The 18,354-nt window shown below is 41.2% G+C and overlaps 1 protein-coding gene across 3 annotated transcripts in view; it reads left to right on the forward strand.

Annotated features, from left to right (window-relative positions):
• The first annotated feature begins 10,958 nt into the window (after positions 1–10,958).
• The window catches only part of ACTN1 (actinin alpha 1), a 123,455-nt gene continuing 116,059 nt past the window's right edge, over positions 10,959–18,354 (forward strand). For all 3 annotated transcript variants that reach the window (XM_044664813.1, XM_044664814.1, XM_044664815.1), the window contains exon 1: positions 10,959–11,275. In XM_044664813.1, coding sequence (XP_044520748.1) covers positions 11,171–11,275 — 105 coding nt within the window. In that variant the 5' untranslated portion in view covers positions 10,959–11,170. The remainder of the gene's footprint in view (positions 11,276–18,354) is intronic.

Below are 18,354 nucleotides of genomic sequence, written 5' to 3' on the forward strand. Positions count from 1 at the left end.
CTCCAATCAGTTTCTCAGTAACTACAGGCTTCAGCTGGCTCTCATCCTCTTCTTTTACTTCTTTCAAATAGCAGGAGAGAGTCTTTGCCATTAGCTTGTCTTTAGGCAGTTACTATGTCTTCTGTCTTTTCATCTTCTAAGCCAGCTAGGTGGCACAGTGGATAGCCAGACTTGGGCTCAGCAATTCTTGAGTTCAAACCCAGTCTCAGACTCTTAATAGCTGGGTGATCCTAAGCCAGTCCCATAACCTGTTTGCCTCAGTTGGCAAACCATTCCAAGGCTCTTTGCTAAGAAAACCCCACATCGGGTCATGGCATGAAGAATCTGTATCTGAAGAACACTAATGTTTTAAATCAGGGCATTCTCATTAGTAATGACCCATCTATAACTTAGGTGGAAAAACTCCAAGCCCATAGTTCAATCAGGTATAATGCAAACAACATGAAATTTTCCCATAGTCTCCAAATACTTCTGTGATTTGTAGTTTCTCAGCTATATCCTTCAAAACCCTGAAAACAAATCGTATGAAAACCAGCAAATAACCATGCCTGGTAGCCTTCCATAGTACTTGTATTTTTGTTTTTTTTTTATAGGTGGTACATATATTTTCATATAATACATATCTCCCTGTTCATCATGTTGTGAAACAAGGCACATATTGCTTACACTAGAGAAAAATTCATGGAGGAAATCAGGTGAAGAATGGTATGCTTCAATCTGCATTTGGACTCCATCTGTTCCTTTGATGGCAATAGAGACCCTTTTTCATCATGACTTCCTTGGAGTTTGACCTGGATCCTTGCCTTGCTGATAATAAAGTCACTCACAATTGATCATCCTACTTTATTGTTGTTCCTGTGGGCAACATTCTCCTGGTTCTATTCACTTTACTTTGAATCACTTCATATAAGTCTTTCCAGGTTTTTTTTGTGATCATCTTGTATGCCATTTCTTATGACACAGTAGTATTCCATTACAATCGTATACCACAACTTGTTCAACCATTCCCCTATTGATGGACATCCTTTTAATTTGTGTTTTTGAGCAGCTCTCAAACAGGTCCTTTCAGGATACCTGTCTATAATAATGATGAAATTTTCTCTTATATATTTTTCTTCACATATATGTATATATATGTCAGGTGACTGATAAACATTCTGGGATCCCAAAGGGGTAAGGAGAATGAGACGTGGGGAGAAGGATGACATGCATCAGGAGGGCCACTGAAACTGGTAGCAATATATATTTATCATATTTATTTATTATATTAATATGTTAATATTATTTTATTTTTATATATTATTATATAGCCACACACACACATATATAAACATTTAACCCTTTAACCTTTACTTTCTGTCTTAGTCTTGGTTCTAAGGCAGAAGAATACTAAGTGCTGGGCAATTGGGGCTAAGTGACTTGCCCAGGGTCACACAACTAGGAAATATCTAGAGTCAGATTTGAACCCAGGTCCTCCCATCTCCAGGCGTGGTTCTCTGAACCACTTAGCTGCCTGCTTTATACTATCTTAAACTATTTTTCACGTTTAGATGTCCTTTCCCTCTGAACATGATAGAATAAGGATAATATTAAGAAGGGCCAANGGGGTGAGGAGAATGAGACGTGGGGAGAAGGATGACATGCATCAGGAGGGCCACTGAAACTGGTAGCAATATATATTTATCATATTTATTTATTATATTAATATGTTAATATTATTTTATTTTTATATATTATTATATAGCCACACACACACATATATAAACATTTAACCCTTTAACCTTTACTTTCTGTCTTAGTCTTGGTTCTAAGGCAGAAGAATACTAAGTGCTGGGCAATTGGGGCTAAGTGACTTGCCCAGGGTCACACAACTAGGAAATATCTAGAGTCAGATTTGAACCCAGGTCCTCCCATCTCCAGGCGTGGTTCTCTGAACCACTTAGCTGCCTGCTTTATACTATCTTAAACTATTTTTCACGTTTAGATGTCCTTTCCCTCTGAACATGATAGAATAAGGATAATATTAAGAAGGGCCAAATATACACAAAGTCAATCATTGTTTCTGAAAAGCTTTCTTAGGTCAGGGGTTAGCACTTCCCAAGGGCCAATTTCAGCCAGGACCTATGAATGTTTCATTTTATAATTTCAAATACAAATTTATTATATTTTAAAATGTCAAAAACCATTCTTAGCTCAAGAGTCTTACAAAAAACAGATGGTAGACAGTATTTAGTCTGTCAGCCAGTTTGCCAACTTTTGCCAACCCCAACCATGTCCTCCCAGTTATTGAGTCCTCTCTTTTGAAAATAGATTATATTGCTTTGTATTGGGAGAGATAGTGTGGAATAAGGGATAAAGAGTAGGCCTTATAGTCAGGAAGTTCAAGTCTCACCTCTGATACATACATAATTATGGGCAAATTAATTCACCTTTTATTGCCTCCCAGGAAACTCCAGCACAGTTACAGGTATATGTTAGTAGAAGTATTTTCCGCACCATTAAATCATAAAACTAGACCAAATACCTTTTATTTTCTTATTTGTGGACAATATCATATGAGAATATAAGTGCCTTGAGGGCAAAGACTGTTTTAGTGGGTTGTTGCTGGGGATTTTTGGTCTGTATTTCCTTAATGTCTTACACTTAATATAGATGTTTAATAAAGTTCTTGAATCAGTCATCACCTATCCTGATGAAATAGAAAGAACATTGGAGTTGAGAGTAGAGTATCTGGGATCATGTCTATGGGTGTAATCCTAGGTGAATTGCTTAACTCTACAGAAGATTTCTTCATCTGTGAAATGGATGTAATTCTTGAGCTCATTACCTCACAGATTGTTGTAAGGAAAATGTTTTGTAAATCTTAAAATTATAATTTTTTTTTATTTGTTAATAACAGAAAGGCAGGTGGAGTAGTGGAGAGCCATCTAGGAATCAGGAAGATCTGAGTTCAAATTCTGCCTCTGACCCTTACTGGTTCCATTACCCAGAGCAAGTCACTTCATTTCACAGTGCCTCAAGCGATTTGCTAAAACTAATTTGCTGAAGAGATGCTTTGGAAAGAGGGAGTTTCCTCACCCAAAGTTCCTTGTCCTGAGGCAATCACAAACTTCGTGGGAGGAAGTCATTATTATCATCCTATAATCCCACCTTTTGAAACACGAAGCTCAGTTACTTTATTTCAATCTCTAACTTTATTGCCAGGAAGTATTAGTGAGTAAAACTAGCTGATTCTTTTCTTTCCTTTCTCTGGTTCAGCATTTAGTGGGTGAATCAGTGAAGAAGCAACCTGGAAAAGGAGAAGGTTGAGGAATCAGACCTTGAATAGGCTGTCAGAATGTTAAAATGGCAGGTCATATTTCTCTAGGATCTTCCCTTTAGGGATTTCAGAACACTTAGCATATTCTCCCTACCTCAGGCTTCTTAGGCAGAAGTGTTTAATTATTTTTCATTTGGGTCTAACTCTTCCTGACCCATTTGGAGTTTTCTTGACAAAATATTGGTGTGGCTTGCCATTTCCTTCTCCAGTTTACTTTACAGATAAAGAAACTAAGGCAAATAGGGTTAAGTATCTTTTTTTTTTTTTAATTTTATTTTTTAGAAAAATTTTCCATGGTTCTTACTTTCCCCTTCACCCTCCCCAACTCCCCACCCCCCCATAGCCAATGCACATTTCTACTAGTTTTAACATGTGTCATTGTTCAAGACCTATTTCCATATTATTGATAATTGCCTTGGTGTGGTCGTTTAGTGTCTACATCCCCAATCATGTCTGCATCAACCCATGTGTTCAAGCAGTTGTTTTTCTTCTGTGTTTCCACTCCTGTAGTTCTTCCTCTGAATGTGGATAGCATTCTTTTCCATAGATTAGGGTCAAGTATCTTGTCCAGGATCACACAGCTAGTGAGTATCTAAGGCTGGATTTGAACTCTGAAAGATGAGTTTTCCTGACTCCAGGCCCAGTGCTCTCTCCACTAACTCCTCTAGCTGTCTCCTAGGCTGAAGGCAAGACCCCATTTCCCACAGGCTGGAATGGGTTAAGTGACAAGTGACTTGCCCAGGGGTCATAGAGCTAATATGGATTCTAAGGCAGAAGAAAAAGAGTGAGAGAAAGAAAAAGCAGGGGACAATATAGGCACAATCCTTTTTGAAGTTTAATTTGCATTACTAACACTTTTTTAAGTTTAGATAATTAATAAAACAATAAATTAAGCTATGATTTGTAGTATTTACAGGTTTCAGAGTTGTAAATTTAAATTTAACTTCTGACTCTCCCATGCTGGTTTTATCTGCATCCAGCATGCCTTATTCATAGGTAGGAAAACTGAGGTATAACAAAAGGACTTGGACAATGCCACTCAACCAAGTCAGTTTTGGGATTGGAAACAAAGCCTAGGTCTCTTGATCCCTCTCTATCCTTTTCCCTAAATTTCACTTCTGTTACAAACTTTTATTGAATGTCAATTTCTTGCAATCAAAGGATTTAGAACTAGAAAAGATCTCCGAGATCATTTAGTCCAGAGATGTCAAACAAAATAAATAGAAATACAATAAAACATAGATGATGTTAATATATGGTTTTCTAAGTCAAATTCCTTCCTTCCTTCCTTCCTTCCTTCCTTCCTTCCTCTCTCTCTCTTTCCCTCCCTCTCTTCCTTCCTCCCTTCTTTCCTCCCTCCCTCCCTCTCTCCCTCTCTCTCTCTTTTCTTTTTCTTTTCTAAGGATCATTCCAAGATAGAAGAGTGGTAAGGGCTAGGCAATTGGGGTTAAGTGACAAGTGTCTTGCCCATGTTTACACAGCTAGGAAGTGTCTGCAGCCAGATTGTGGATCAATTTCAAGAGTTTTATGAGCTCATGTGAGAAAGAAAGAAAAAACCAAACCCTACAACTTCTCAACACACACACTTCTATCCACTAAAAGAGGCCTCCTTGCTGTCCTACAAGCTAAGTACTTCTTTGGGCTCTGGGCATTTCCCCTGGCTGTTTCCCAGGTCTGAAATGCTTCCCACCCCCTCCATCTTATATTGACTTCTTTCAAGTCTTGAATAAAAGCTCAGTGATGGTGAACTTTTTAGAAATGGAATACCAGGCTCCAACTCCACCTACCCCCCCCCCCCAAACCAAGTACTGTGCTCAACCTCTCAGAGACCAAGTGCCATGCCCCATCCCCCACCTTTCCCCATGGCCACTTCCCCTTACCCCAGACAGGGGGGAGAGGAAGTGCTCCCATTGGGCTGTTGGGCAGAGGGGTGGGTGAAATGATGTCCTTAGGCACATGGAAAGGGGGAGGGGAACAGCTCTGCCCAGAGTCCTGGCTTTCTAGTAACTAACTCTAGCAGGTGACTGCAGGCATGCCCACAGAGAGGGCTCCATGTGCCCTTTTTGACATGTGTTCCATAGGTTCACCATTACTGTTCTAAAAGAAACCTTTCCAAACCTCTCTTAATTTTAGTATATTTTCTCCTTTAATTATTTCCTGTTTTTTCTATACATAGTTTGTTCAAATGTATTTGTTTGCTTGTTGCTTCCCCCATCAGACTGTCAGCTCCTTGAGGGAAAGGACTATCTATTGCCTCTTTTTGTATCTCTTTCTTAGCACAGTGCCTGACATACTTCTTAGTGCTATTCAATCCTCATCACTGATCCTGACTTTTGGACTTCAATGTCTCTGGAAGAGAGAGTGAGGCTGAAGCAGCTCTGCCTCAATAAAATCTAATTAACTTGAAAGTCAAGACAACATTCACTCATTGTGATGTCATTGGTCTTCAAAAACAAATAATGAAGGGGCATGTAGATGACTTAGTGGATTAAGGGCGAGGTCTAGGTATGGGATGTCTTGGATTCAAATTTGACCTCCAAAACTTCCTAGCTGTGTGACTCTGGGCAAATTACTTAACCCCAATTTCCTAGCTCTTACAGCTCTTCTACCTTGGAATCAATACACAGTATTGATTCTAAGACAAAAGGTAAGGGCTTAAAAAAACACATGAAGGATCAACAACAACTTTGCTAATTTTGGGTGAGGGACCCCCAGTTTGATCCTTGCTAGAGTCATTTACTCTCTCAGTATGAGGTTGGTCTATCTATCCCAGACCTATATTTTCAACAACAACAACAAAAAGTTTTCCACTTTGTAATTCAGGATTAGGGTAGGAACAGCAGTTTCTTATAGTATTGGTGAGGTATTACAAAGGAGACATGCCAGGGTTCAGAGGGGATTGGGAATGGGGGTTAAAAAAAAGAAAGAAAAAGAAAAATGGAACTGATAGTCAGGATTTTCATGGTCTCATCCCTGCTTGAGTACATATTAAACTATGTGTAAAATGAAAATAACAGGCTCTTCCAAACTACAAACAATATGGTCTGAGAGTCAGAAAACCTGGGCTTTCTAAATCCTAGCTCCACTTTTTTTTTTTTTTAAACTCTTACCTTTGGTCTTTGAATAGATACTCAGTATTAGTTCCAAGGCAGAAGAGCAATAAGGGCTAGGGTATGGCGGTTGCCTGGGGTCTCATAGCTAGGAAGTATCTGAAGTCAGATTTGAACCCAGGTCCTCTCACCTGCAGGCCTGGTGCTCTATCCACTGTGTTAGCTAGCTACCCCAGCTCCACTTCTTATTAGCTTTGTGACTGGACAAATTACTTTGTTTCACTGAGCTTTATGCTCCCCATTGGTAAAATGAAGATTTTTGAAGCTATGACTGAAAAATGAAGATGATAATACAATGAGCTGCCACAGTATGTCTTAATGGTTAGGGGGTTAGCTTTAGAAGCAGCTAAGTGACATAGTGGAGAGAGGAAAGAGTTCAAATTTCTCCCCAAAAAGATATGTATAAGCTAGTATGGCCCTGGACAAATCACTTAACCTGTTTTCTCTATTTTAAAATGTGAATAATATTGCCTTACCTGGAAGGGTTATTGTGAAGATCAAATGAGATTATGTTGGTAAATTTCTTAGCATACTGCCTGTTATATAGTAGGTACTTAATAAATGCTTTGGTTCCTACCTTCATTTAGAATTCAGAAAGACAAAGTTTCAGGTCTTATCTATATCTCATACTCAGTGCCGCAGGCAACTTTCTAAACTTATCTCTTACCAATGACTCAGATCTGCATTGGTAAAGGGAGCATCCTTGGTGGCACTTCACAAGTGCTTTCAAATGGTTGAAAGGAATTGAAAACCAATTTCCTGGCCATCATCTTATTTGGTCCTTACAACAATTTTGGAAAGTAAGAAAGGCAGGTTTTTAACTTTTGAAAAAATGGAAGCTCATGACCAATGAATGACCCAGGGCTTAAAAACCCTTCATCTAGTGATTTTTCTTTTCCATTTGATCACTTCACTAGCCTTCCTACCTCGGAGAGTTAGAATGATCGGTCATAGCGAAAACTATCAAAATTCAAGATTTAAGTTAAGAACACAACAACAAAAAGCCAGTCCATAATCAATGTACTATCTGAATCTCCAGAGCTTTTTAGAGGATAGCAGAAAATAGGTTGAGCCTCAGGTAAGGAAAGTGCTCAATCAATAAGAGTTAGGTTTGTTTCTCTCCTTAATTCCTCCTACTTTGCCCCAATTTCTTTCCAGTTTCATAATGCTCATCTCCTTTACTCTCAACCCATAAGCTGCTCCAGAGTCTTGAAGTTCTCAAATCTTTAAGTGGAAAAATGGGACAAAAGCCCTTACCTTTGGCTTTTATTACAAAGAAAATAAACTCTCCATCATTAGATGGTAAGCTCCTCAAGGACAAAAACAGTGTTGTTTTCCATCTGCGTTTATTGAGTACCTTGTATGCTATAAATGTTTAATATATACTGGGTATTCCAAAAGTCTTATGGCACTAACTTTTAACTGCCTTAAAACTCTGGGGACAGCTTATATTTAAATGAGCAGGGGGAAGTGTGAGATAATGAAGGAAAAAATCATAACAAATCTCTGTTCTTGAGGATTTAAAAATCTGAATATAGAAATCCATTTCTAATGGGTTGAGGACAATTACTAGAGTCCCTCCCTCTCCCCCCCCCCCCAAGGAAAGGAGAATCTATGATTTCATGGCACCTGGGTGACACAGTAGATAGAGCACTCACTGGTCCTACAGTCAGGAAGACCTGATTTCAAATCCAACTCAGGTAGACACTATCTTGAGTGACCCTAGGCCTCTATTTGCCTCAGTTTCCTTAAGTGTAATATGGGATAATAATTTCTATTTCTCACGGTTGTTGTGAGGGTTAAATGAGATCATCTATTTAAAATGCTTAGCACAGTTTCTGACACATAGTAGGCACTATATAAATGCTTATTCCTTTGTGGTAGATACAGATCAGCAACTTCTCTGTGATTTAGTCTTGGAGAATTGCCCAAGAATTCTGAGAGTGACTAAACCTCATAAGATCAACAATCTAAAACTGAGAAGAACCTCAGAGACCATGTTGTCATTTTTACAGAGGAAGAAACTGAGGCTAAGGGAGGTAAAATGACTTTTCCATGGTCATACGACTAATATGTCTCAGAGGCAGGACTTGAACCTACGTTTTCCTGACTCTCTCTGGTTTTGTTTCCATTATACCAGGCTGCCTTTCATAAAGAATACATATAATTAAATCATCCATTGTAAGATTCATATAGAGGAATTCAGAGAAGAGGAGGTCAGTGAGGGCTATTAGTAGTCAGGGAAGGTCTCATTAAGAAGTAGCAGGATCTTAAAGAATGGATAACTTTGGATAGAAGAGGAATGAGGAGCTTTCTAGTGAGGGGAAGCTATTTTAGAAAAAGAGAAGTTATCTGCATATGTTTGTGACTTACTTTAGAGGGCCCTTTGTCAGTTTGTAATCCTCTACTAATTCTCTCTCACATATATCCCACATGCCAAGTTCTGACCATTCTTCCTTTGCTTCAACTATCCTATTTCATCACTTCTCAACTCTGACACATCATCTTGGTGCAGGTCCTCATCACCTTGTACCTGGACTAACACATTGCCCAAGTTAGAAATGGTTACAAATTAAATGTAGTTACAAATTAACCTGCTAATCTATTATCTCTGGTGTTGAGATAACAATGTCTTCTCTGCTGAGAGCTAGTTTTTGTATAAAGGACCAAGACAATTTTGTAGCACAATCCCCTCAAAAAGGGAAATGCAATTTAAGAATAATTATAAGAGTAGGAGCTACACATATACAGCTAGTGGCAACATTTCTAACTCTTCAGAATGCAAGGTACTTTTCTTCCTCCAAATTAAAAATGATACTGGAAGTACTCCAAACCAAGTCTCTTCTTCCAAGGAAATTCCTGCCTTCAAGGATCAGTTAATTACTCCTCCCAAGATATCAGGCTCCTGGGGAAGTGCCACTTCTGGTCTGAATTGTACAAGGCTCTTCACTTGCTGTTTTAAGATTCTGGGGAGCCACTGATTAGGAACTAGATAAGCAAATTGAGAAACCTGAATGTAATGGGATACCACTGTTCCAAAAGAAATGATGACTATGAATTCAGAGAAACAGTGGATTTCTAAAAACTGTTTTAGTAAATAGAATCAGAAAAAAAATGTAAATGGAAAGAATGATAAAATAAAGTGGAATGCTATGTAATTATCATGACAAAGTGTGGCCCTGAAGAATTGGAAAAAATATATACTTTTCTTTCTTCATTGTATAGGTAGAAGAGTTTGGGTGTGGAATGTTAACTGAAATGGCTGTGTTTGTGTTTTTTTTTTTTTAACTGATCTTTTTCTCTTTCTTTTTAAATATTTGTTATTGAGTAGGAGAGGGAAGGGCTATGTTCAGAAATGAATGTGTGATGAAAGACAAAAAGGCATCAATAACAGTAAAAGACTGAAATCGGCCCAAAACATGACTCAGGAACTTCTCTGACACTTGTTTAATTAAAATTAGATCAACACTTCCTTAACTTTGTTTTCTCCTAGGTCAATATATGGTGATAACTCAGTTGGCATCTAGGGAACATAGACTAGGTTGGATGAGAAAGTGCAGTAATTAATTAAATTCGACAAGCATGAATCAGTCAGTCAACAAAATTCTTACTCTCAAGAAGATTATCTTGAGAAGCCTGGGGGAGAAGTTAATAACTCTTATTCTAAAAGAGAGGGAAGATAAAGCAAGGGAAAAACATTTTAGGGGAAAAATGTTTGGTTTCCAGGTTCTTCCCCCTCCCCTAATAAAGCTCTGCTGGGCAATAAAGTAACAGAAATTATGAAGAGTGCTAGGGCAGAGTTGTTGCTGGAAATGGTGTTGAGAGTGGGAGGGAGAGCAGTATCCTGGTAAAATCCCATCTTCTGCTAGAAAACTTTCTAGTCTCCCTTAATGCTAACATCTTCCTCCTGAGATAACCTGCCATTTACATTATATACAGCTTGTTTATACATAGATGTTTGCATGTTGTCTCCCCGGTCAGACTGAGCTGCTTTTGTATCCCCAGAGCTTAGCATAATGCCTAGCACAGAGTAAGCGCTTGTTGACTTGACTGGAGTATGAAAGCACTTTCCTGGAAGTCAAGAGCCCTGTTTCTCGCTTTACTAGTATCTATCCAATTCACTGGCTTGTCGTTAAGATCAAATGTGCTGAAGGAGGGAGGGAGGGAGGGAAGGAGCAAGGGAGAGAGGAAGAGAGGGTTAGGGTTGGCGGAAGGGGGCAGGGAGAAGAGAGGAAGAGAGGGAGGGAGATGCTAGGAGGGGAAGAGAGGGAGTTAGGAAGGGAGGTGGGAACGGGAGTGAGGAGGCGAGGAGAGGGAGTTATTCGCCCAAATCAACCTATATCAGCAATTGTGAGGCTGATGGATATTAGGAAGCCCCAATGAGAGGCGAAGATAGGAAGTTTGGGCTACTTAGACTAGCCAATCAAGTTGTTCGGGAGGGCTTTGCCTGCTTCTCAGCAGCGCTCCTCCTCTCCCTCCAGCTGCGTGTGCGCGAAGATTAGGTTTGAGCCCAGGTAGTGAGGGAGCTCCCTCCGTAGCCGCCGCTGCCTCTTCCCGCCCCCCTCCCCCGCCCCCTATAGCCAGCCCTTCTCTCTGCTCCACTCTATCCGCGCTGTAGCAGGGCGGAGGGGAGTTCACTCGGCCATCCTAACCCGCCCCAACCCATCTCCACTCAAACTGTGGCAGTAGCCACAGCCTGGAAAGAAGGTGGAGGACAAAACCCAAGGACGCAGATTCGACCATGGATCAGTATGATTCCCAACAAACCAATGACTACATGCAGCCGGAAGAGGACTGGGACCGAGACTTGCTCCTTGACCCCGCCTGGGAGAAGCAGCAAAGAAAGGTAACCGACCCAACCATCACCCTCTCCATCCTCCCCCAGTCCGCGTCCTGCTGATGTGATCGCCACATTCCCTAGACCCTGCATCTCAGGAAGAATCCTCGGCGAGCTGTGGGAGGGAACCAGCGGAGGCTTGCAGGGGCGCTTAAGGATTGAGGGTGTTAGGTTTCAGGCATTTAGGAGGAAAAGGGGGGTGGGTGGATGGGTGGGAGTGGAGGAGGTGCTGGCTTTAAGGTTGGGCTCCACCAGTGCTTCTGTGAATTTTGTTTCCTCGGTGTTTACTGGAGTAGAGAACGTGGAGGGAGCTGAGGGGCGAGAGGTTGGGGTGGAGGGGAAGATAAGACGGATTAGCGGGCAAGGTTTCCTGTTGTGACCCGGATCCAGGCATCCCCGGCTCCCCACCCCCCTAGCTTGAGTCTGGAAGGCCGAGAAGAGATGTGGCTTGGGGGTGGGCGCGCCAAGCTCAGGCAAGGACCACTACCAGTATCGATGGTTCTGGAGATCCATTCCCCCTTCCATTTTCCCATTCCCGCCCCCTGACCGCCTCTTCCATATGGCATTCAGTGGCAGCTTGGTTTCCTCTCTAGGCTTGTGCACGGCACCTGGGGGTATATAATCTTAATAGCGCTGCTGTAGCTGCGTGCCAGACCCCTTCTCCTCCCTTCGTCCTTTCTCCTTACTACCAGCTTTCCCAGATCAGCCAGCTCAGCGGCCCACGTAGCTTCGACCCCCAGGGCTGGCAGAGGTAGGGGGAGCAGCAGAGTTGCTTTAAGAGGTGTAGGAGGTGGACGTGGTTGTGTATTCGTGATCTGGGGTGGGTGGAAAGAGAACGGAGACCGGCTGTGTTAGCTTCGACGCTTTTTTCGACTCTCTTAAACAAGAGCCTCCCCCCTCCCCCCACCAAAAAACAATTAAGAAAGAAAAAAGGTAGCTCGGAGACTGAGAGGGTGGGGTGAGAAAAAACCGTTTTATTGCCCAATTCAGGCTGCAGAGAAGTTCCCTTTTGCGGTTAGCAACCTGGGGACTTTTATCTACTTACTACTTGTACCTGATTTTGTCGCGCACCTTCGGTTCCTCCCCTCTTCTCCCACCCCCATCTCCCCGCCTTCCCTCTTCTTTCTTTCTCCCTCCTCATTCTGGGGAAACTGTTCTTGGGAGAGGAGTAAATCCCTAGGAATTCCTAAGGCTCTTGAGCTCCGAGAAGGAAGTGTTAGTCTCTCAAGCATCTTTATAGGGAGCCCTACTGTGTGTCCAAAACTACGTGTGCGCGATTGTGCGTCTAAACTCTACACCACGAGCTTTGGGACTCTGAACAGGTTGGAAAGGTGATCCGGGAGCAGCTGGCTGCGAGAAGGGAACAGGAAGCCACCCCAACCCGCTCTTGTCCAGCCCCACTGTGCGAGTGGGACCCTCTTTGCCGGGACCTTGCACATTTCAGTTCTCCAGCGTGCTACCTCGTCGACTATCTTCCCTTTCCGAAACTCACCGCTCCCGCCTCCTTATGGCCGCCACCCTATCACCCCACCCCCTCCCTTGGACTCCTCCCCTACTTCCCATTCCCCCAATTCCAGCTGATCTTCCGAATGGGGAGGATAGAGCGGTTTTAGGGCTGGGCTAGGAGAACACTCATGTCCAAAAATGGTAACGTTCATTCCCTTTTTTAAACTTAAAAGAAATTGGGGGGTGGGGGTGGGGTGGGCGCGAGCCGGCTGAACTTTTTTTTTCCCCTTCAGCCAAAGGCATCCTGTATTAGCTCACTCTGGAATCCTAAGCCCTGAAACATTTCCCTTTTAGTCACTTCATCAGACAATCAAAGGTAATTTAAAACACATACGCTAAAAGGCTTGGCTTGTTGCTTCCTACAAATGTGGCAACCTTGGGTCTTGGGAGTGCCTGGCCTGCTCCCTGTTCTCTGCCATATATAGTCTTCAGTAGACTTCATTTTCTACTACCTCCCCCCACCCCCCAACCCTTTGTAATGTAACTAAACCTTTAACCACTTTTTCCAGTACCTCACCCTACTGCCCACAAAACATCACACCGAAAGGAGAGTCTAGGATAAATTTGGGGAATTTAGAGCTTCAACGGGGCCATACTAAAAATTAGGTTTATTTTTCAGGACTATTTGATGACTGAGAGGAAGATTCTTTTTTGGGGGGGAGAAAGGCGGCTTGAAAAATCTAATCTAAAAAGCAAAACAAAACTCAAACCACACTGACCTAATCCTCACTTTCCATTGATGACCCTCTCTTATATAGTAAAGAAAAACAAATCAATACATTAGCCCTGTGTGAAAATATGTGTTTCATTCCCCCACTGATACCCCATCTCCTGTTTGTGGGAGGCTTGATTCACCATCATTCTTTCGAATTCATGACTAGTCCCTTCATTGATAAGAATGTTGAAGTTTTCTGTTTTCTTTTATAGTACAACTATTAACAAGTAAATAGTTCCCTTGGTTTTGCTTATTTTTATCTGCATCAGTTCATGCAAATTTTCTTAAATTTCTTTAAACCTTTCTGATTCATAATTTCATAGGTTACAATAACTTTCCATTATATTCACATGCCATAATTTATGTGGTAAAAAGAACACTGGACTCTTTATACATACATATATATACACACACACTATATACATGTGGTATATACTATATATACCATAATAAAGACACATGTATATATATACACTATATACTTGTGTATATATATACTATAATAAAGACATGCCCATATGTGTGTATATGTGTGTGTGTACACACACACACACACACACACACACACACACACAATTCTGCCCTTGCCATTTACTGGCTTTACTTTACTTTTACTTACTTACTTTAAGTAATTCATTAATCTATTTGAATTTCTATTTCTTCACCTGGTTAGGTGACCTGTTCCAATATTACACATATGATTCTATAATCTGTTCACCCATTTGATGAGTGCCCTTCCTTATTTCCTGTTCTTTGCTACCACAAAAAGTGATACTATAATTATTTTTGTATATGTGACACACCTTTCCCTCTGTTTTTTACTTTATTGGGGTATATATTTAGTACTGGTATCACTGGGTCATTGAATATGTGCAGTTTATTGGTTTTTCAGGTATAATTTCAAATTCTATTCCAGAATGGTTGGATCAATTCACAGTTCCAACAGTACCTTAAAGTGTGTGCCCTCTGATAGTGTAATTATTTAGTGCCAAAGAGGAGGTTTCCTTTCAGTGAAGCTTCTTAGAGGTTAGAATCTAGTTAGATTCTAGTTAGATAGAATAGAGTTAGAATCAATCTGGGGGTGGGGATCCAGGAGATGTGCTCAGAGAATAATCCATATGAGTTCTTGAATGTAGGGTTGTGTTTGCTAGTGTTATAATAGTATATTGAGCACCTGCTGTGTGCATGGTATTGTGTTATGACATTGTAGGAGATACAAAGAGACTCAGTCCACTCCCTGAAGAACTGAAAATCTAGTTAGGGGAGAAAAGGCACGAAAATGCCCTGAAATTGTTGTGTAGGAGTAGAGGAAAGAAAATGAAAGGGAAGAGTCAAAATATGTTTAGACTAGGGGTTCTTAATCTTTTTTATGTCATGGACCCCTTTGGCAGTTTTATAAAGTCTTCTCAGAATATTTTTGAGGCATAAATTAAAACACAGTTTAACAAAGGAAACCAATGATACTGAAATAGTCATTAAAGTATCCTCAGGTCCTCTGGTAAAGAACCCCTGGCTTAGGCTCTGAAATGGATTGTTTTGGGTCAATCAAGCTTAAACAGGGGCAAATGGAAAGCTTGGTATCAAAAGTAAGAACAAACCAGCTGTGAGCACATAGGATCCACTTGTACCAAGTCTGTTTAAGGAAAAGTTAGGCGAGAAGTAGAAAGTCTCCAGAAACAGTGGGAGTCTGAAGGTAGCAGACAGCTGATTTATCATAGTAGTGACTGTGATGGAGGCAGCATGATGTAATGGAAAACACAAGACTTCAGAGACTTGGTTTTGCGGAAGTAATGTGTGACTGTGGTTAAGTCACTACTAAGACCCTGGGTCTGAATTTTATCATCTGTCAATTAGGGGCTATGTGTCTGGCCTGTTTGCCTCAGAATTGTTGTGGTGAGCTAGTGAAAAATGAAGAAAAATGTGAAAATAAAATATGAAAAATAATTTTGAAAAATGAAACCTTTTACAAATTTGTTGTATAGTTCAGTCATGTCCAACTGAACTCCTTTGTGATCCCATTTGGGATTTTCTTGGAAAGGATATTGTAGTGGTTTGCTATTTCCTTCTCCAGCTCATTTTACAGATGTGATAAAACTACGCCAGATAGGGTTAAACAATTTGCCCAGGATCATCCAGCTGGGAAGTGTCTGAAGCTGGATTTGAACTTAGGTCTTCCTGACTCTAGGCCTACCACTCTATCTACTGGCCACCTAGCCAAATTTTACAAATTCAGGTTAATATTATGAGTACTATCATTAGTCCTGCATTCCAAATGCTCTCCATCCCCATCCTCTTGGTGGATAAATGGTAAAATTGAGCATGACCAAGAACTGACTTCAGATCAGAGGGAAATAGGGGACATAGAGATGAGGGAAGGAAAGGAGTCTAGGGATGGGATATAAGGAAATTGAATCTTGAAAAACAGACCAGAATATGATTAATTATTCTGAGCATTTTTATAGCTTTTTGTGTCTTTGGGAGACTTATGGTGCCAGGGCTCATTAGCTGTTTGTCCTTACCTCTAGATATTGGTACAGGAATTTCATAAATTCTTCAAATGTCCACTTTCCTTCTCCCCAAATCATTTCTGTTCTTTGAGACCATCTAAAATGTCATATCCTCTGAGACCTTTCCAAGTTCCCATTTCATTACATCTGATGTCACCCTCCCTTGAACTCTATCCCCCTCACCATCACATGAAGCTGCATGTTGGTCTACCTTCTCAGTTGGTTATCCTTGCTTTATGGAATAGCCTACCTCTGTTCCCCACTGTTGCTAGGCACATACAGGGAACTGCTTGTTAACTTTCTCTCCCCTGTGGAATGCATACCCCTACCACTGGCGCCAGCCCCTCGACACTGGAGGTCAAAAATAAACACATTCTTTCCCACTTCCCCCACCAAGAAAAGGTTTGGAAAGGTTCAGGCCACCCTGAGTTCTCGTTAACGGGATGAGGGGTATTGAAAGGAAAGTATTCAAGCCTCTCAGACCCAAATGTGTTGCTCAATAATCTTGCTAAAAGTCTTGCAATCTGGCCCTAGAGAAGATTTGGAAAAATGTACCAGCTTCTCTTTATTGCTGAGGTGGGAGACTATGGATAGGAAATGTCTGTACTGTAAGACTCAGATGATGGTTTTCCTGAAATGCTCCTCTGGAAGATACTTTATTGGAAGATTACTCATTTTACTTCCCATTTCCTCTTTTGTTGTTCAGCTGTGTCCAATTTTTTGTGACCCCATTTGAGGTTTTCTTGGAAAAGATATTGGAGTGGTTTTCCATTTCCTTCTCTAGCTCATTTTATAGATGAGGAAACTGAAGCAAACAAGGTTAAGTGACTTACCCAGGACCACATAGCTACTAAGTATCTGAGGTCGGACTTGAACTGAGGAAGAGGAGTTTTCCTGACTCCAGCCCTAGCACTTTATCTATTGTGCCAACTACCGTTTCTTCTAGCACTGCCCTAGTAAAAGCAACCACAAGCTGACCCTGCACCCAAGCAGATCCAGAATGTATTTCTACCTGGTCTGCTGGATTTCTCCCTATTCAAAGCAAGAGATAAAGCCAATGGGCTCACCACCCACTCCGAGAACAGGTTGACCAGAAACAGAGGGCAGGATGTTGTTGTTTTTTTACCCTGGTAAGGCCCTGAGGCCAGTACCCCCATTTCAATTCAATAGCACAGTCTTTTAGAACACTTTCCTCATCCATAAGTCCTCTATCCAAGTTAACTTGTGTAGGAGGGATTAGTTTAACTGGCATGAAGCCTGTTTCAAATTTTAAAAAAAAATCTCTGTGGCACTTGATAGCAGCAACCTGTACTAGAAGCCAAGCCTGACCTCCTGTATAGACAAGAAGTCAGCCTTGTGGTGGGGGCAGGGACAGATAAAGAGGAAAAACAATAGGAGGGAAGAGAAAAAATAGGAGCAACATTCAACAGGCTTCAATAGACAGCCTGCAGGGAAAAAACCAGGGGTAGGTGTACCCCAAAGAGCTACTGCACCCACACAGGTTACTCATCACTTTGCCTGCATTCCCTTTGCCACCCTCTCATTCTCTCTCTCTCAATCTCTGTGTGTTTGTGTATGTCTCTCAATCTCTTTCTCTGTATACGTCTCTCTCAATCTTTCTTTGTATCTCTCAATCTCTCTCTGTGTATACGTGTCTCCGACTCTCTCTCTCTCTCTCTGTCTCTCTCCTCTTTCTGTCTCTCTCTTTCTCTCTCCCTCCTTCTGTCTCTTTCTCTGTCTCTCTCTCATACACTCCCACAAGAACCAGCAAGCAAAGATAAGTCTTTTCTAATATGTTTTCTTCTCAGCTATTTGATAACTTTCCACATACCCTTTTTTTTCCCCAAGGCTAAGCTCGAGTCCATTTCTACTGTGAGCTCATTTTCAACCTTATTCCTCACTGCTCCCCACTGTTAGAAGGAATTGTCCTATGCCCTCCCATCCCTGGAACTTTATTCACAGAGTTCTATCCAGCTGGAATGCCTCACCTTATTCTACTGCTACCCTTTCCTCTATTCTCCACCTACTGAAAACTTTTCCTGATTCCCCTAGTTAGAAATGTTCTTTCCTTCCTGAAACTCACAGTATAGTCTTTGCTGCACAAATATTTGATTTTTTTTTAAATACAATTACTTGCAAAGGTCCTATCCTGTAAAATTTTCTTTTCAATGAGAGCAGGGACTGTGTTTTATTAATCCTTCTAGTTTCTCTAGCAATATGGGATAGAAGATAAAAATTGCCCTCCCAGAACCAAAAAAATCTGGATCTCTCATACAGAGTGACAAATTGTGACCCTGAACAAAAACATTTAACCTTTGGTTGTTCTATGAAACTCTTAAGAATATAAGTGCAGGGGGCAA

This window comes from Gracilinanus agilis, chromosome 2 (assembly GCF_016433145.1).
Source record: "Gracilinanus agilis isolate LMUSP501 chromosome 2, AgileGrace, whole genome shotgun sequence".
NCBI classification, from domain to species: Eukaryota; Metazoa; Chordata; class Mammalia; order Didelphimorphia; family Didelphidae; genus Gracilinanus; species Gracilinanus agilis.